We start from the raw sequence: 20,195 nt of genomic DNA on the forward strand, positions 1-20,195 counted from the left end.
CAACTGATTCAGCTCCTGGTCTCATCTCCTATCCAGCCTTTATACTGTAAGACACACTAAAGATGAGATCAATGGTGTCAATAGGAGGCGCTATGTCTGCTAAGCTATTTACACACGCCAAGCTTGATGTTCTGGTGTATTTCTCCCAAACAGCTGAAATCCCTGTGTGTGGGCTGCATAATGGCATGAGACAGAAATATTTTTGATCTAGGTTCTGCTCACAGCAATTTATACAGTTTTGGGAAATACATTTAACATGTTTCCTTAGATGTCCAGGAAGGGACTGCTGTCCCCACCATTGTGTATCTTCATATACATAACCAAACCACAATAACTATGCAAGTTTAAATTCCTCTACAACATGTGACTATTCTACCAACCATTTTGACCCAAGGTTATAAGCGTATCCCCTGATGTTGCTGGGGCAGCGGTTGGGATTCAATGTGGTTGGAGTTGAGAACCAAAGCATTTCACATTCCTTTGGACATGCCTGTGTGCAACCTCCTTTCTAAATGAGTGAGAGAGGAATGAGCCATTCCCAAGCTGAATAATTTTAGAGTATTTGCAAGTCAGGTTGGACTCTGCATTTTGACTGGTTTTCTAGAAAAAAAATTGAGATCCAGTTCTGTAAATATGCATTATGGAAAGCCATTTGTTTTCCCAACAACTAGAATTGGGACTTTGTTAAATTGCCTACATATACATCTGAGCTTTGTGGGCTGTCTGGCAGCAGATGTTTTGAACATAAGTCTGCTTTTGCATTTTCAACACCTTCTAAGGTTCCAAGGCAAGCACCGTGGTCAGGGCAGGGGCTGAATAAAAATGATCTTAACACAGCCTACATGGAAGCAGAAGAAGAAGAAGCTGACATTGCTGAGACCTTATGGCCCCAGGCCTCACATTGACCTGCTGATTCCATAGCAGGGGTCATAGTGTGTATGCAGGAACTGCAATTGGAAACTATTTGGCTTCTCTTAACTTTGGACTCATTTAACACTAGTACTGGAACTGCTGGTTTAGACTTGCTTTTTAATTTCTAAAAATGTATTGTTAGGAATAAGGACACATGTGGTAAAATTGTAAAGACATAGGGATAATCTGCCCGAAGTTAATAAAAAATCAGTATGGCAATTAGCATTGAGAGTGCATGGTTATGTTATGTGGGCTGGGTTAACATACATGATTTCTAATGCCCAGATAACATTCTTTTAAAGGTAAGGACTGTCTATGCAGGGACATTTAGAGCATTCTTTTAGGTCTTCATGCTCCTCAATTTTCATTGTGTGAGACTTTAATACCCTACTCCAATTTAGCCACTAATTTAGCAACAAATGTTACCAAGGATGTGTACCAAACTGAACTCTTAAAAATTGCTGGTAATAATGTAAAGTAATTCAACCACTTTGGAAATCAAAATGGAGATACTCAATAAGTCTAATGATCCAGCTGTACTACTCCTTGGTTGTTGGGGAAGTCCTGTTATTTGCCTGTTATTTGTCAATAAAGTACTGTTGAGCCTATAGGAATCTAGATAGGTGGGGCTAGGAGTCCAAGAGGATTCTGGGAAGGAGAAACACAAGAGAGTTCGAGATGTAACCACATGGATAGGAAGCCCGGAACTATTCTCCGGTAAGAGACATACTTAGATTAACAATTATGGGGTAATTACTTAAAGCAGAGCTAGCCAGTAAGAGACAAGCAAGGCCAACAGCTTCATAATGAATACAGCCTCCTGTGTGTTTATTTGGGACTGATGCGGATCTGTAACCAGGCGGGCGGGAAGGCTTCTCTCAAGGAAAAGGTTTCCCATAACACTTGGTAAAGCCCCAAGGACTCCAACCCTGTGTGTCACAGGGATAACTGTATGTTAATATCTATTGCAGTGCTGTTCATAACAACTAAGTTACAGAAGCAACGCAGGTGCCAGTTACCAGAGTATGGTTATAGAAAACGTGATATATATGATTTGTTTCAGCCATAAAGAAAGAACAAAAGTTATATTGTTCAGGAAAATGTTATTAATCAAATCAAGCTTGTCTCAAAAAGACAAATGTCATGCTTTTTTTCTCTTTTGTGTTTTTTTATTTATAGATGAGTAAAATCACATAAGTATATGTGACATGGAGGTAGAAATGAAATTGCATAAGGAATCAAAGAGAAGGGTAGGGATGATGGACATATGGCAGAGATGCGCTCGGCACACCTTATATACTTGTGTTCTTATGTAGAACAATGTGGTGTTAAGTGATTATACACAATGCCGTTTGTTAAGTGTTTTCTCCAGGCCATCTTCTTCTATTCAGAGCAGATGTAGGATTCAGTTCCTGCCCACTGGTGTCAGCAGAGGGCTTGGGTGGGATTTGGTGGTAATATGAGGATGCCAGGTAAAGCTGGCTTAGAGGACAGTAGGACTGAAAAGAAGCTAGGTACACATCCACCCTTTTGTAGCCTGGCTCTGCCTCCCATTTGGTGGGTGCTCACCTGACAGCCTTGACTCGGTGCCACCGGCCATCACTGAAAGAACCATTCACCATGATGGAAGCCACACCACTGCCCAGGTTGTAGCTGAGGGTATTGGGGAAGAACAGGGAAAGACCAATGAGACACAGACATTCAGGAAGCTGCCCATTCACAAAAGCTCTCACCGCCAAAACTCGCCCAGAACGCAAAGTCCTTAACTCGAAGTAAAAAGCCTGGCACGAAAGGTGGTCACTTTCCAGGTTCGTACATGAATGAATGAATGAGTTTTTAAATTTTCAATTGTGGCAGGATAAGCATTACACTTACCGTCTAAGCCATTTTAAGTGTACGTTTTGGGAGTGTTAGGAATGTTCGTGTGTAATTAACATTTACGGTACTTCCATCTTGCAAACAAATGCTGCACAGCTCTAGCTTTCCCTCCCGCAGCCCCTGCGCACCACTCTGCCACTTGTTAGCTTTGACTAACATAGACGCCCAGTTAAGTAGATCACATTTGGCAGCTGCCTTTTGTGAGTGCCTTTCTTAATAGTGGAAGGTCATCAGCGTGATTCATACCCATGTATGGAAGCATCCGTAGCTATAGCATTGGCATGAATGAGAAGAGTTTGTCATCTGTACTGGTGCCCAGTGTTCCTCTGAAATTTCTGTCCACCATGGACTGTATAATGTGTCCTTGCTTGGAAAGAGTCTGGTGCAATTAGTTAAAAGTGAAGCCACACTGGGTTACAGGGACCATCAATCAATATGACTGGTATGGTTATGAGAATAAACTTGAACACAGAGACGCATGGAAGGAAAGGGTATGCAGTGATGAAGGCGGAGGCTGTAACTGTGTATCGATTAGCTAGTAACACCAAGGACTGCCAGCCGGCACCAAAACCTCAACCAGAAGTAGCAAAAGAGCCTCCCTCAGTCCTGCCAAGGAAGCAGTGCTGGCAACATGTTGAATTTTGGATTCCTGGTCTCTAGAACTGTATAAACATTGATATTTTTAATGTTATAAAATTCATGGTAATTTATTGCAAAACTCCTAGGAAACTGTGAAACATTTTCACTTTAACAAAGAAAAAAAACTTTATTGAAGAGTAAGCTGAACTCTGAAGAATTGAAGAGACTTTGTCTGAAACCACAGAGGAGAGACATGAAATTGTATTTCTTAAATCCTCTGTCCCACTTCCTTTGATATCGGTTCTACCTTGTAGCATTTTAACTCCCAGATACTTTGAACCCTTAAGGAATCAGAAGACGTGGGTATGTTTACCAAGAGATAGCCCTCTTGACCCCTATTCACTCAGTTATTCTACTTTAATTCAGTCCAGCAAATATTTAGTGAGTGACTACTCTAGCCTGGGCAGGGAGCCAACTGCTGAGACTTTCCCTGGACAACACAAGCAGACCATGTGCTCAGAGCTCCAGAGAGTGGGGTCCACAGGGGCAGCTTTGCCCTCCTCATTAAGGGGGGGGGTTGTCTATACACAGTAGGGGGAAGAGGAAGGCTCGAACGAAGTGTTTGTTCCGTCCAGAGCACTCGAGACCTTTGTTCTGAGAACAGCACGAATAGAAAGTGCTTGATTTTCTCAGAGAAAATTCTACAGCTCACTCATTTCATAACAGAGTTTCAAAGAAACAGCATGGCCGCATCCCTGGACCGAGAACAGAAGCTGTGGTGACCAACCACGGGACAAAGCTGCCACGCAGACCCTAAAATCTGCACCACTTTCCAGCCCACGCCCCCACATCAAGTGTCTCCTATAAAAGAGCCAGAAGGTGAGCTTTCTGAGGATTCGTTTTGGAAGAGCCAATTGCTTTTTGAAGAAAAGAGTGAGTGTGGCCTGTAGGATGACTTAGAGGGTAAATGTGCTTTCCACGAAGGCTGGCAGCCAGAGTTTGAGTCCCAAGACCCACACAGTAAAAGAGGAGACCCAGCTTCCACAAGTTGTCTTCTGGCCTCCATATGTGCACTGTCACTCTCACACACACACACACACACACACACACACACACACACACACACTCACACACACAGAGGGAGAGAGAGAGAGACAGAGACAGAGACAGAGAGACAGAGAGAGGTACACAAATGTAATAATTTTTAAAGAGGAATGAACATGAAGCAGGATTGGGGTTTGGTGAAGTTACTGCATGTGGCTTTGCTGAGTAGCATGGGTGACATGTCATGGATCCTCAGTCTTGTCAACTTACCAAGCTTGTGACCTTAGGTGACTCACCTAATTCTATCAAGTACAGGTAAGACACTTTCCCCGAAGGACTACAGAGAAGGTTAACAGGACACACAATAGGAACTAAACAAATAATGTCACCATACCAAAAAAGTTGGTGACGCTTATTTGGGAGGTTGACAATGCACCCTGAGGAGAGGAGAGCCCTGTGGGGGAGTGGACCCAAGGGGCTAAACATGTAACTAAAGTGACAAGAATGCCCAGGTCCTATAGTCAGGTGATCTGTGTGAACCTGCAGGGAGCCAAACCTGAATGTGCCAGTCAGCATGCCTGTGACTCGAAAGTTTTCATTGTATTAGAACCAGGTGGGACAAGGTGAACGTTGTTTCCCCGAGGTCAATACCTTTCTTACTCACTTACAGGGACAGCATGCTCAAGGGAATCAAAATAATTTGGCGGACAAAATTCCACCATCACGTAAGACAGGGCAACTCAGTTGGTGTCTTCTAGCCCTGACTCCATAATGTCGAGTTGGTGCCTTCCAGCCCTGACTCCATAATGTCGGGCCCTGCAAAGAACCACCTGTTCATACTCTCCCTGGATTATTTGTTTAGTATGTACACACACACACACACACACACACACACACACACACACACACACACACACGCGCTTTGTCTGAGACAGGGTTGTCCTCAAACTTACTATGTAGCTGAGGCTGGCCTGGAACTCCTCCATCTTCCTGTTTCTGCTTCCCAAGTGTTGAGACTCTAGCCAGGCACCCACATACCTGGCTCTCCATATTTTAAAGTTCACCAGGCTGTCCACTGAGAAGACGTGCACGGCCTTGAAGCTATGCCTTGCTTTCAAGTCATAAAGGCAATGAATGAATGCTGGCCCAGTTGCTGTGTCAACATTACTTGACTCTCACTACTATGAATAGGTGATCCTAAACCACCTGGCTTGATGTGCACCAATGTCTCACCGGATAGCCAGCAAGGTGGGCAACCTAGGAGTGGCTCTCAGTCCGGCCTTTGGAAACTAATTGGCCATTTTCAGGCCTTCATGTGGTGACACTTTCAGTAATGTCCCTTTTAACCCGTGGTGAAGAGTACTTCTCTAATGTCAGACGTCTTCCTTTTTTCCTGGTGCCTGAAAGTGTTATGTGGTCACAATAAGTGGGAAAGGGCATCACATGATGTTTACAAAGCTTCCTGGTTGGTTTGTGCCCCACGCATGACCGACTAGAATGAGACAAACTACAGTGAAGTTGAAAGTCACACTCATTTCAGATGAGCACTTGGATTTCTCTCAGTGTTCAACTCGGCCTCTAAACTAAAGGTGTCTGTCTTGAGAGCTCCATTGCCCTGTTCACTTCTGCTCTCCGGCAGAAAATTCCATGGCGAGTTAGAGCAAAGGATCTGAATGCGGGTGAGGGGAGACAGTCAGAGTGCATCCTATTATCTCACAATTCTCTCCCATTTGTGTTAGAAACACTGTAACCTTGAGAGTGAGCTTGGGCACCCTGCAGAATAGTGTACACTCTAGCTAGTCAACCGTGACACAACTCCCTCAAGGCCAGAAGCTTTTGTTCTGATTTCCTTGTCTGTTTTTTGAAACAAGGGCTCATGTAGTTCACACAGCCTAGAACTCATTATCAATCTGAAAATGGCCTTGAATTCTTGGTTCCCTTGCCTTTACCTTGGAAGAGCTGGGACAATAGCTGTATTCAGCCACACCTTCCCAGGTAAGAGCCTGATCTTATACAAGTAACAGCAGCAGCAATGACTACATTTTGTAGAACTGCTGTACAGGCCTTCTTTGCTAGGTTATCTCACAGAGGCTGTGGCTTGCAGAGTTCAGAAACACTCGATGGAGGTAAGAATCTGTATTCTCCTTATCACTGAAAACTCATTGACGTGCACTTGGCCCTCTCCAAGATTCAATTCATTTCATCTTCACAAAATCCTTCCAACCAGCCTTTTCTTTCGCAGAAGCAGGGCTGAAAGAAGGCTGAGACCACACAGCCGTGGGGACCAAATGTGTGCAATTTCGACGACACTTGAGACCCTATTCCTCAGGGTGTGCTTTCTAGAACACTTGGGGTGCTTGGTGCCAATAGGAACCCAGTGTGCACCCACACTAAATCCCTCAGATCCTGGGGGTGGGCAAGCCCTGGAATAATCCACCCTTGTGACAAGCTCCCCAGTGAGCGTAACTCATTGTGTGCTGCGATTTTTAGCCTACCTGCCTATATCTTGATCAGCTTGCTCCCAGCCCAGCCGAGACTTCCCTTGCATCTGTGTTGGATGGATGTGCGAGGATGGAAGGATAACCACCCAGATGAAATTGCCCAGTAAGCAGCAATGCGTGGCTCCAGATATTGGTGCCAATCCATCCCCGCTTGGGACCTTGTGTATACAGAACACAAGAGAGCCCAAGAACAACTTCAGCAACTCAAGAAGGAAAGGGTAACCTAGGGTATGAGTCCAAGATGCAGCAAGCAATTAGGAGTTGAGGGGGGCGCTGGCAGGGGCTCCTCCAGGGCCTGCAGGGAGAGCTGAGCTGGTGGCAGCTGGTGGCCAGTTTTCTTAGGTCTCCGTGCATTGAATTCAGCTGTCAGTTGAGGGGGAGTGGGGCCTCTCTACCCTCCACTTTAGCTACTGTTTCAGTTCCCTTTTCTGGGTACAATCAAGTACTTGAGGCCTGGGTGAGGTTAACCACAGGAAAACCACAGAGAAATGGCTTTGAAGCAGCCAGCCGACAGGGTGGTAAGAGCTCTTCCTCATCTGACCGTGGGGCCAGTGAGGAATGGGGAGCAGGGGTGGGGTCACAGATGAGGGGAGAAGGCACAGTTGGAGAGGAGTTGCCCTCCCTTGTCAGTGTTTGCTCTTCAGCTACCTACCACTGCAATGGCCCCCGTCACAGGACAGGTGTGACACTAGAGTCACATTGCCCTCCAAATGCCTGTTCTTCAAATCAAGCAGCATCACTTGATTATCCTCACCTGGCTGGCAGTAACTCCACGATGCCCAGCACACACAGCTGACCAAAGCCCTGGAATTTAGTCTTCACCATGTCTGTAGGTCAGTGCTCTCTCTCTCTCTCTCTCTCTCTCTCTCTCTCTCTCTCTCTCTCTCTCTCTCTCTCTCTACTGTTCTTATTATTTACTGAACACTGGGTCCTCAGCCGAGGGGGGGTTGATAGAGGAGTAAAAGCTTAACAAATACCCCTTCCCCCATGGGGAAAACACCCAGAGCCAGAGCAGAGGCTTGCAGCAGGCAACTAACTGAACCTCCTGGTGAAATGGTCACAATGCAGCCAGGTAAGGTTGGGCCCTGGAGATTGACATTTCTAACAAGTTCTCCAAGGGTGTGGCTGGTTGGTGACAAGCACCTTTATCTTCATGTCTTGTTTTTTCATATTTCACAAGTCAGCCCCTACCCTTTAACAGTGAGCTCTCCCTCATTCTAGAAAAGAGAAGATCAGGGAAAAAGTATACAGGTAATTCTTCAGCCACTGCATAGCCATCCAGTTAACAACTTGGAGAGCAATATAAACTAACTTGAAAGAAGTCAGAACTGCAGGGCAGGAATGGTAAATACTTTTAATCTCAGCTCTAGGGAGGCAGAGGCAGACAGAGTTCAGTGAATTTAAGGCCAACCTAATCTATATAGAAAAGTTCCAAGTCAGCCAAGATCCCCCAGTGAGACCCTGTTTGGAAAACAAAATAAAATCTGTTCACACAGGCAGGCATATGCACAAATAAAAACCACTGAAAAAATTAACTTTTATAAAAGGAAGTCAGAGCTTCTGGGACAGCCTTGTTAGTTCCATTCAAGTATTTACGAAGATCCAGGTGTTAGGTTGCTCCATGGAGCTGTGAATCTGCATTTCCTTCTCCTCACAGCAGAATACCACAAACCAGCATGTGCCCTAAGGCTATGGAACTAAGTCAGGCAGAAGGAACTTAAAGCCAAGGCTCCTGGAGTCAGATTTTCAGTATCACTTCCAAGACTTCTAGTCCAGAAGTGGGGACTTCTAGTCCACGGTAGGGACACTTTAGAACATGGGCACAGAATGGCTCTGCAGAGGGCCAGATAGTAAATACTGAGACTTGCAGCAACAGTTCCCTTTGAAGCTTGTCCAGTGTGCTACAGCAGCCTGGACACAGTAAGAGACAATATAAGGATGAATGAGTATGACAGTAGTCCAATAAAACTTGGAGCATATTGGCAACATTGGGGAGTGGTGTGAATTTGCCTCACAGGCATAGATGTTGCTGATTGGAAAAAGGGAGACTCAGGTGAGGCCTGGGCCTTCGGTTACTGCCAACTCCAACATGGTGTGTTTGGGGTGACTCCTGCAGTCTTCAGCACACTTTGCACTGTCTGAAAAGAAGCTTCAAGATGAAGACAGAGCTTGGGAGGAAGTTACCTGAACACCAGGGCTCCATCCCGAAGACCCAGGGAAATGAAGTCACTGTTAGGTCTCAAGGGGCTATCTCCTCTCCACAGCAACAGGCCATCCCTGGCGGTTGTCTTAAACCTCATGAAGGCATTTGATCTTGATCCTGACACCCTGGAGGAAATGCACAAGAGAGTCCATGAAATCAACCACCAACATCTGTTTTGAGTCATCCCTGCCTTCCCTAAGCAACCAGATGTGGAGATAAACTTCCCTCTCAGCATCTGCATGCACTGGGAAATCAGAAGGGGTACTACCCCTACTAGTCGCATCATTCATAAAAGTTCTGGATGCTCAGCAGTGTCTGACCCTACAAGGGGACAATTGCAGAGTAAGACTTTTGGCCAATGTCACAGTCCCAGGCAGGCGACCTTACGAACCAGACTTTTTCCTTTCCTGCCCTATTATTACTCGATGGCTCCTGGGAAGCTGTCTCTCATTTCCCAGCTGAAAGTGGACTTCACAGTTGCCACAAGGCTCAACTCAGCAGTTTCTTTAGGCTCTAATCATGTCAATGGAAGACCAGCATGGGCAGCAATGACTGTCCTTCAGGCCACTCTGGAGGGGAGAGGACACGGACAAGGCTGGGGATTTCAAAGAAGGCTACTTGATGGAGTGGCTATTGGTCTTGGAAGGGTGACAAGACAGAATCCTAGGTCAAAGCACAGGAAGCTATGAGGATAATGGGTGTCAAGCAGGATGGCTTCTGGGCTACACGCATCTCTGGGAAGAGGCTCCTGGACTTCTATGTGCCTGTCATTTCCTGAGGCCAGTTTAGAAATTCATCTGACTAAAATTATCAGCATTCATCTGATGTGGCCTGAGGGTCTCCAGCAAAAGGTGAGGCAGAAGGAAACGTAAGTTAATATTGCCATTAACAAGACGCTATTAGAACCTAAAATAAGGCTCCTGGGGTTCAGATTTTCCCAAGCAGGCCAGTGCCACTCCATGGCTTCTAGACAGTAGCAGCACACTAGAACAAAGGACACAGACTAGTTCAACTCGTTCCTTACCCATTCTGGCAAGAAGAGTGGGGAGAAAGTGTTTTTCTTTCCATTCTCCCATCAGTGGTACCATCACCCCGCCTCCCTCATACCTAGCTCCGGAGCTGTACAGTGCATTCACTAGTGAATGCTGGTGGGACTTCTGTCTAGGCTTGCCATCGCCGGGTCTGGGTAAAGGCAACAATCTTGTCTTCGTCACGCAGGAGGCCTACCAGGCCAGCTTCAGGCAGCTTAGCCCTGACCAGTTTCCCGGGAACCTTCTAGTCTCTGACTTTGGTTCCATGTCCCTTCCCTCCCTTGGCAATGTGGACTGTGGTGAATCAGTCAAGCCAAGTCTGCTTTTCTGATCGATGCTTGGAATAAGAGCTGACTTGTAACTTATCATCCAGTTTACCAGGAGGACTCTGGGGGAAGCTTCCTTCTCTTCAGTGAGAGCCCCTTACACTTCCAGATTGACAATTATCCTACAAGTGCCCTATGAACAGCTAGGGAATATGTTGAGGGTAACAAGGCAGACGTATGAATGAAGTTTGAGGTCTTTCTTTGAGGACACAGCACATTCTCAGGATTAATCCTCCCAGCTGAAGACTGCACTTGTTACAGGCTTAGGGCATTTCAAGCTGTTTTATGTTACTTGCACCTCTGAAGGCATCAAACTGAAACAGCTCTTGAATACTTCCGTTTGTGTGGCTTCACACGGGTGTACATACATGTACCTACCTGCACACATCAACACATGCACTCCAGCAGAGGCTCCAATTTGAAGCTTCTCCATCTCCTCCTGCCACCACAGCACTATGGTTCATGGCCTTTGGCTAATCACTAGTGGCTGACCCTTGGACCCGTTACTTAACGCTATGCTTTGGGGGGCACTGAGTGACCTATCATTGGTAGGGAAGGACTAAAGAAGGAAGAGGGTGTACCTTGGCTGGAAATGCATCTCACTTAAATCCTCATTCCAAGGCAACAAACAGAAGCTGTAATTAGGGAAGTGAAGAAGGGTCTACCTCCTCCCACAGAACATGCCTCTCAATCCCTCCTGAACAGTCAGTCCATCAACCTGGAACCAAACTCTTAACTCTATGAGACTATGGCGGCCATCCTTATTCAAACCACTACAATAGTCTGATATGCCCACAGTCACCCAATGACCCAGAAAATGATCTTTCAATCAGTTTTGCTTCTCAAAACCCTAAATTCTGACCTAAAGTAGAGTGTCTTTAGGTTAAAGAGTTGTCATCTGTTACTATGCATTCAATCTAAAGGGAAAGGAAAATTCCAGAACAATTTTGCTGGTGATTGATTGGTGAATGAACATCACCAATGACAAAGGACCAAGGGACAAACTGAAGCTGCCAACAACAAGCTTGACTGAACAGACAGTTCTCTAAGAGCCAACTTCACTCTTGCCACATATACAGGCTGCTTGAAATTCTAGCCCATCCCTGCCTCCAGGGAACAAAAGCTGTAACTTGGGCATTTGTATCATGCATTCTGACCTTGTGTCCTGCTCTTCTGCCAACATGAGGAGAACCCAGCAATCTTCCCTGTACAGACAGAGCCTCAGGAGGACAGCCGACCTTTGCTCAAGAAGACATAGGTACTGGTCTAGCATGCAAGGGCTCCGAGCTATTTGATTGGGAACAGCTGAGTCCTTCAACAACTGGCTCCAGGCAGATCTGCAGGCTATGGCACCCAACAGTATAGAGCTAACAGCTCTGTTAAGGTCAGCGGTGTGGGGTTTGTCACCACACTCTGCCTATGGGAGCATCTAATTCCTCTGCCTCACAAACTGGAACATTGGAAACCCCAGGGGCAAGTCACATTCTTCCAGGCCCTTTGGCCAGAAAGGTTTGGAGTGCTTACAATGAATGGGGTTGTTTGGGAGACTTGTGTTGTTCTTGTCTCTATGTTTATTTCATGTGCCCCTCCCCAACCCCAGCCCACAGGGAGAATTATTGTCTGTCATGAAAGATAAGGATAAACTCCAGGAGTGATGCTGAGAAACTGACATCCAGGGAATAAGCAAGCTGCTGTGCTGGCCCATTACCTCTTGAGGATATTTGGATTGTCATAGGTCAGGTAACTGCGGCCGATAAACTGTGGGATCTCGATGGCTTCTGTAATAGCTGAGACAGAACAGAAAATGGAGGTTATGAGGCATACGGCCCTCTTGACCTCTACATTTTTACACATGTCAGTAACAAGGCAGGAAAGCTATCCATGGAATGTAACGTCTGACAGCTCATCAGCCCCTTCCTCTTGGCTGTGCATGCACTGGCCTGGCTCACAGCAGCCTGGTCCAGTGGCCCCCAATGGTTTCTCCCCTCTCTCCCATCTCTGGGGGCTGGCAGTCGGTCACTGTCACCAGTCTTGGCACTGCTGAGAAGGCTTTGCAATGTGATGAAACTTCAACTGTCCCCAGCGCTTCTTGGTAGCTGGAGGGGAGCCATGTGGAGAGCAGCTGGGGATAACCCCAGAGTTTTGCCAAGGGAGGCAGAGAGAGTTCCCGTGGGGTCGTGGGGTTCTTTACTTAGGGCTCATCTACCGAACCCCTACAGCTCTGCTGTGTATCAGCTCTGGCGCTGCAGCCAGCCACGGGAGGTCTTACAAAGCCCTCGTCCCGAACTCATGCAGAAACACAGAGTGGGGCAGGCTTGGCTATTCCCGTTTCAGGACCACGAAAATGAGAGTCAGAAGGGCCCAGAGCAGCCCAAGCTCCCCGGCTAAGACTGCAGCAGACCGGGAACCGGAGTGGCTTGCCTCTTTCTGGCTCCAGCCCAGCCCTTTCTTTCCAGCATTTTAGAAGTGAGTCTCCTTCCTCCCAATTTCTCGTGACTTGCTTTCCCCAAGGAATCACCCTTTCCTACACATCAAAAGAACAAGGCACGAGAACAGGCATGTGGGCTGTCACAGACTGGGATACGCGGAGGGGGTTTCTGCTGGAGAAGTAACCACACCACCTCTTTGGAAAGATACAGGGGAAACAGCTCAAAGAAACCGAGGTAGAGTGAATCTCACATTCAAAAACAAAACAAAAGCATGTAAAATGAAAGGGTAACTAGCTGATGAAACAGTTACGGCTTCAAGAAAACACGTGGTTGCTACCAAGAAGATGTGACATAAGGACTCCACACCCAGGAAAGAGAATGCATCGTGTGATGCTGTGGACAGTGGGGGAAGAGTTTAAATTTGACTTTGAAACAAAGAGAGAGAGAGACTGAGAGAGAAATGTTCACAGACAGTCAGCCACTGGGCCAGGAAAGGGAGACACACGAACTGGGAAAGCTAGAGAAGTGAAGCAAAAAGAGGAGGAATGAGCCATGGTGATGGGAGCCATGCTGATGGGAGCCATGGTGATGGGTGTGGAGGGAGAGTGCAAAGTGGAGGAAGAGGAAGAGGAAGGAGATGGGGAGGGAGAAGGAGGGAGCTCTTGGTAGAGGGACCAGACGCTTATTTCAGGAACTGTGCTGATAAGGAAGTAGGAGAGTGCCCAAGATGTCTGGCATAGGACCAGTGCCCAGCTGACTGGCATTGAACCAGGGCCCAGCTAGGAATCTGGCCCTGGCCTAAACATAACCAAGAAGGCCCCAGTAGGCTCCGCTCACTCCAGAGTGAGAGGTACAGCCAGGTCCCATTGCTGCTGTTGTTGGCCCTTTCTGTTGGCCTGAGTCCAACAGCCATCCTTCTCTTTGGACTTCTTAAAATGGTCATGATGTTTCTGTCACAAGTTAGCTCTACAAACAGAGCCTCAGGAGATACCTGTATGTGGGAGCTAAGTCCAGCTGCCTGACAACTAGAAGCCTCCAGTGCAGCACTCTCTGACACACAACTGGGAGAAAGCCAGCTTGAGGTCCTCCACTCTTGAAGGCAGATCTATGGGACCTTGGTTGGTGTGTCTGATGTCCCCACCCCATCTCCCTTCTGCCTGCAGTTGGCTGCTCTGAGCTCTTGGCCTGGCCAGAGCCGGCAGGCTCTGGCAGGAGCCCAGGTGGTTTGGGCTCTCCCAGGACTTACTGTACTGTACTTACTATTGAGGCAGTAGTTCCCACACTCTGCCAGGTGCCAGCATGAAAGAGAAAGGGAGAGTCAGCACTCACAGACATTGTACTCTGCATGGCTCACTGGGAACCAGACCAGACTGCTTCACAAAGCCCTTTTGTGGATCCAGAGGAGAGCGGAGGATGGGTTGCTGCAAGAGCCCCCGGAAGTTTCTTCGGGGCATGACTGGTGTTGTTCCCCCCTGGGAGCCTATTGCAGTTGAGGGTTACTGAGAACTAAGGATACCATACGTTCATCATAAGCTCCCAAGACTCCACCTTCAACCCTCCTTTCTACTATGCCTGGAAAAACGGCTCGCTGCTTGTGACTGTTCTTCAGCGTCAGGCCACGCATAATCAAGGGACAATAAGTCAACCAGTCACACGTTTGCCCATTGCCCTTTGCAGGAGTCTGTAACCAGGCCTTCTTGTGATTAACTAAGAGCAATGTATTCTCCAGAGACCACACCAATAGGGACTGTGACAATGCCCTCGATTTAGTCAGTGCACACAGGCATGCAGGTAAAAAGCCATTCCATTCAAAAACACCAGCTCTAGGCTTGACCATTAAGTCCGTTTCCCAACCTTCATGGTTTAAATTTTATTATAAACAAGTTTATATTTAAACCTAACCTTCAGACCTGGCCTTTCTGTGTTCTTTCTTTTGTGGTAATGGCCTGGCTCATGTATTAATGAAAATGTCTTGGCCTCCCCTCACATGTATATGCTAAAGCAGGTGTCATCAGGTGATACCAGAACTGTCAAAGAGTCCCATTCCCACCCTGTCCCCATCCCCCACCCCTCCCCCACTCCACCCCCACCCAACTATAGACATGGGAGGAGGGGAGGGAAAGGGAGAGGGACCTGGAACTGACTTGTGAAGCAACCTTGTTTCTTATCTAAATTTAAACTGAAAAATAAATTTAAAAAAAGAAAGTACTGTGTACCTTCACATTGCATGTGAGCAATCTGAGACTTAATGCAAAAAAAAAAAAAAAAGTGGGGTTTCTATCTACTGAAGCAGTTTTCTCACACAATGAAACAACAGCAAAAAGATTATTTTTTAATCACCCAAATCAGCTCTAGCAATATACAAATCTGCTAAGTTCGGCATAAAACATCCAAGTGCTAAACTTGTGTTAGATCAGCTTTGCTCAGGCAAGATGGATCTTTGAAGACCCAGCCTTGCTCAGGAATGTTATGCCTTAGGCTCAGTCTCTGCCTTCGAAGTTGCTTAGCTTTGTGGGATGCCGAACAGTCCACTTGCTATGGAGAAATGGCCCCATCTAGTGGTCAGCCTGACTCTGCGCCACCTGACTCCAAGCCCTTCCCAGGAATGTAGGACAGGGGCCACAGCTAACAAGCTATTATTTGGGGGGTAGGGGTAACCTGTTTGCTATGGGTTAGGAGGACCCCAAGACAAACAGCTGTGTCCTGTGTTCACCCCCAAGGCACTTCAAATATAGCAAAGGTTCTGACGAGTCCCATGGAAGAGGTAGCTGTGTGAATTAATTTAAAAAATTAACAAGCCCCCCAAAACACCTATGTAAAAGATTCTACAAGGCTGACTGATGGACAGATCAGAACTTCTGTCTGTGGACAACTGAAATGTTGCAAATCCAGAGTCAGATCATCTTGTGTTAACTCTAGCCTCCTTAGTTGCCACCCATCATCCACCCTGTCTGACCTAAAGTCTTCGTGGCTGTCACAAGAAACCTTGGGATGCATTAACAAAGCACTAGCTTCCACCAAGCCAGGAGCTAAGAATGTCATCTAACAGCAAATGAGACCTAGAACATGAGTTTCCCCATAACCCACCTGTCTTATGTTCCCACTGATGAATTGTCATAATACCTCAATTTATCACCTATTTTTCTATAACTATAGACACTGGAGGCAACCATTAGACCACTGGATATTAGGGTATTGGAGGCAATCTGAATCTGCATTCCTGGCAATCTGAATTTGTGTTTGGGCAATCTGAACTCATGAGTAATGCCACTCATATTTGGCTCCAGAATAAACCATTTCTCATTCCTTGTAACGTTAGAACTGTGTGTTGAATTAATAGCGGTTGACTGTTTAACTCAGATTTTTCCAAATGTATCTGACCACAGATCCCAGCTCCTGTCTTGTTCATGTGTAAGCATGTGATTGTAAGTTCTGATATGTGCACACATGTCTGTACTTGTGTGTGGAAGACAGCAGTTGATATCCGGTGTCTTTCTCAGTCATTCTCCACCATTTGTTTACTTACTGATTAACTCTCTCTCTCTCTCTCTCTCTCTCTCTCTCTCTCTCTCTCACTCTCTCTCTCTCTCTCTCTCTCTCTCTCTCTCTCTCTCTCTCTCTCTCTCTCTCTCTCTCTCTCTCTCTCTCTCTCTCTTATTTTTAAGACAGGATCTCTCATTGAAGTCTGAACTCACCGAGTCCACAAGAGCAGGTGTTCCCATGTTCCAAGTCCTGGGGTTTTTATGGCACATGCTGTCACACCAGGCTTTTTACATGGACACTGGGAGCTGAACTCAGGTCTTTGTATTTACACAGAGTACTTTACCATTTGCCCTGACTCCAAAACCAATTCTCCAAAGGAAGAGGCCACTCCTAGAGTAGACACTCCTTCGAATGTCACCCATTAGCTCCTTCACAGCATGCTTGTTAGAATTAGAGTCTGAGATTGGTAAAGCTACTCTGCTTTAAAAAAATTATGTATCATGCTCTGTCAGGCAAACTCCTGAAGTCATTTAAGTCTAAAAAATACTAAGCTGTTTAACTAGCAAATCGGAACCTTTCATATTTTCCATGGCCACTGCAAATAATGCCCTTACATGCCATGTATAAAATATGTGTCTGTAAAATTCAGTTTTTTGTTTGTTTTTTGTTTTTTGTTTTTTTTTTTTTTGGGTAAAAATCGGGCATCTGTAACAAGTGAAAACACGAGGAAGCAAGAACCGAGGACAGGGCCTTTCACAAGTTCTCTGACTTATTCCTTTCAGGCCTGTTGGCTTTAGTCAAAATCTAGTTCTAGGGCGGGTGAGTCATTCTGGCATTAGAAATAAGATGGCCTATGTAGCCCAGCATATGGGCATACATGATAGGTACATACAGGCCACTCCTAGATGTCTAGACTATGGCTTCTGTTTCCCTTAAGGAGGTATAGGAAGGGCCAAGTAGCATCTTTGGTTTGTGGTCTTCCCATCCTTTCAGACAGGGCCCATGATGATTCACAGCAAATACTAGAGAGCTAGCTTATTTCTCTCATCAGTAATAATAGTGGATAATGTCAGTGTGGTGTCAGTTGACAGCCTTCTAAATGTTCACACACATTACTTCATTTAGTCTGTACTGCAGTACTTGGTGAATGAAGACCTTTGAGACCCAGATGGGTTCAGTAACATGGGATAGAGCACTGGACAGAGGTTGTGCATGCTTTAGCTTGGGGAACTAATGCATTGACATTTGGGCAACATTTCTCTTTACCGCATCCAAAGATTATCAGTCCACAAGCAGAAGCACTCCTTTGCCAGGGTATTGTCAGAGTAGCTCAAATGAAGAAGTCCTTTAGTCCTTGCTGTGTCCAGGTTAAGCTTTTGGAAAACAGCCTATAAGAGGATTCTTAGGGAAGGGTCAGGGTATGAGATAGAGAGGCCCTTTACCTACTCTTACAGAGTTACTTTGAGACTGAATTCTTCTTAAGCAATTATAGTAGCTTATATGATGTAATGGCTGCCTGATATGCTACTGAAGTTGTTGATCAAAATGACCAGTGCCTGTATTGACAGTTCTCCCTTTAAGAGCACTGCTCTTACCATACCTGGTGTAACAGGTCTGCAATACCAGTATCTTGGGAGGTTGAGGCAGTAGGTTTATAAAATCAGGGCCTCTCTGGACTATAGATGAGTTCAAGGCTACTGAGACATTCTTTCAAAGCAACCAAACAAACAAGCAAACAAAAAACTACAGAAGGGGCTGAACATGTATTTCAGTGACAGAGTGCTTACTGAATGTGTGTGTGGTTCTGGGTTCACATCCCAGTACTGTGTGGGAGAAACAAAAAAGAATGACTCCATAATTCAGCTTATGGCCTCCATGCCCTCTAGGAAGCCAAGTTAAGACCCCAAAGGTACCTTTCTGGCAGTTCAGGCCTTCGAAGCCCAAGGGACAGTCACACTCATAACCCTCCTTCCTGGGCCGACAGCTGCCCCCATGGGCACAGGGGGCCCCCACGCAAGGGTGAGCCGCGTTATCCACGTTCACGCCAGATATAAAGTCATGCTTCACGTGGATGGTCCGGTCATTCAGGATGATCTTAGGATAGAGAAACACAAAGAAATTCAAGACTGGGGAAAAGAAACTTGCAGTTCACCAACCTGAGGCACGTAGACCGAAGGAGGTTAACCAACGAAAGAAAGTCTGCATGCTTATCTGGTTGTCCTTCAAATAAAGAAGAACTGAAGGGTTGAGTTCGGCACCTGGGGGAGGCTGCTGTTGTGATAAGTTACCTCCAAAACGGAAGCATTCCACCCTGCAGGGACACTCCTTAAGTTAGGAAGTAAACGACTCAAATTGGCTTCAGGAAGTCCCTGAAACTGATCAGATTTACTAGGGCTCTTCATCCTGACAGTATATGAGTAGTGAAGCCTGCTTAGAGACAGACAAGCCAAGCCACAAAATGGCTCTCAGACTGAGCTGCCTGGGAGATGCCCAGGGTTAGCAGTCTGGAAGAGAGGGAGACCAGACAAACTACACAGAAGAGGGTCAGACCAACTGAGCCCCGGGGAAAGGAAATTCCAACCTGGTGAGCCACTTGTAGGCTGTGCTGCCTGCTGCAGGTTTCTGGCGCTGTCACCCATGCTGGGGTGGGCTTTGGTGATGCAGCTGCTTTTGAGTGATGTCTGCCACTGTAAGTGACCCCTCACTCATATTCCTATAAGTCCCTGGTATTCTTCCTCCATATTCTGTGTGATGTCACCTTCATCAGAACCCAGGACTCACCGATTCTCCCACCCACTACCCTTGTCTTTCTTCTTCAGCATCTCTGAGTTCCCTCCCTCTCCATACCCTCAAGCTCAGACTCCCCCTTTGCTCCGCTGCACACACACTTCCTGAGGCAAGTGACCCTGTTCTTTCTTTCCTGACAGATGGCCCTAGGCAAAGCAGTATGTTACTGGGAAATGTTACTGGGTTCCTAGCCTCCTCCCAACTCTTTAGCCCTGACTTAGCCTGCAGAATGTCCATGTCCACTGAGCTGCTGCTGCTAGCTTTGCAAAACCAAGAGACACAGAAGTACCCTGAGGGAGCCCCACCCCCACCCATTGCTTGGGGTGTTAGGCTAGAGGAGGTGCATCCTCAAAACACTCTCCAAGAGGTTGGGGAAAAGCTTCTCCAGGTCCTGAATCTGAGAAACCACTAGTGAGGAGCCTGACCCTTCTCTAATCTCCCTCTTTCATGCTGCAGGTGAAAAATAGAAAACCCAGTATACGTATACTCCAGCCAGTACAAGCCCGGCACTTTTCTCATTCTGGCTGGGACACAGCGGGTGCCTCAGTCACAGAACAGGAAAGACAGCATTTTCCAGAGGGCAGAAGAGAAGGGCTGTGTGCTTGGTGAGCTAGAGTCCAAGCTTGGGGAGGGAGAGGGTGGTGTAGGTGAGCTTTTCCATACCTAGTACCTATGCAAATGTGACCAGGGCCTCTCGTGAAGCACCGAAATCTGATCTAAGATACCAATAATATTGTAGCTCCGCAGCAAAACTCCTTGGTCCCCATGCCACCCGTTATCACTAAAGGGAAACACGATGAGGCTAACCAAGGATCCAAGCTCACTTTTCTTCAGTGCTGGCAAACCCTGCAAGTCTGGGCTTTGTGTCAGTCTGCAAGTCTGTAGCCAACAGAACATATCCTCGTGACCCGAGGGCTCTTGGGCATCCCCAAGCGAAGGGATAGAAAGATACGTGGGAGTGGGGTCAGCATCTTCCGCTAGCCAGGCAGCTCTTCACTCTTCTGGAATGTATCTCTGGAATC

General features: G+C 46.6%; 1 protein-coding gene across 2 annotated transcripts in view; it reads right to left on the bottom strand.

Moving 5' to 3' along the window:
- The window catches only part of Egflam (EGF like, fibronectin type III and laminin G domains), a 164,435-nt gene that overhangs the window by 3,060 nt on the left and 141,180 nt on the right, over positions 1 to 20,195 (bottom strand). Inside the window, exons 17-20 of one of the 2 annotated variants that reach the window (XM_040757592.1) lie at positions 18,300 to 18,480; positions 12,183 to 12,261; positions 9,099 to 9,242; positions 2,482 to 2,565 (exon numbers count right to left, since the gene is read on the bottom strand). In XM_040757592.1, coding sequence (XP_040613526.1) covers positions 2,482 to 2,565; positions 9,099 to 9,242; positions 12,183 to 12,261; positions 18,300 to 18,480 — 488 coding nt within the window. The remainder of the gene's footprint in view (positions 1 to 2,481; positions 2,566 to 9,098; positions 9,243 to 12,182; positions 12,262 to 18,299; positions 18,481 to 20,195) is intronic. The other variant, XM_040757593.1, reaches the window with a different exon arrangement.

Source organism: Mesocricetus auratus, unplaced genomic scaffold (assembly GCF_017639785.1).
Source record: "Mesocricetus auratus isolate SY011 unplaced genomic scaffold, BCM_Maur_2.0 Super-Scaffold_100015, whole genome shotgun sequence".
Classification (NCBI taxonomy): Eukaryota; Metazoa; Chordata; class Mammalia; order Rodentia; family Cricetidae; genus Mesocricetus; species Mesocricetus auratus.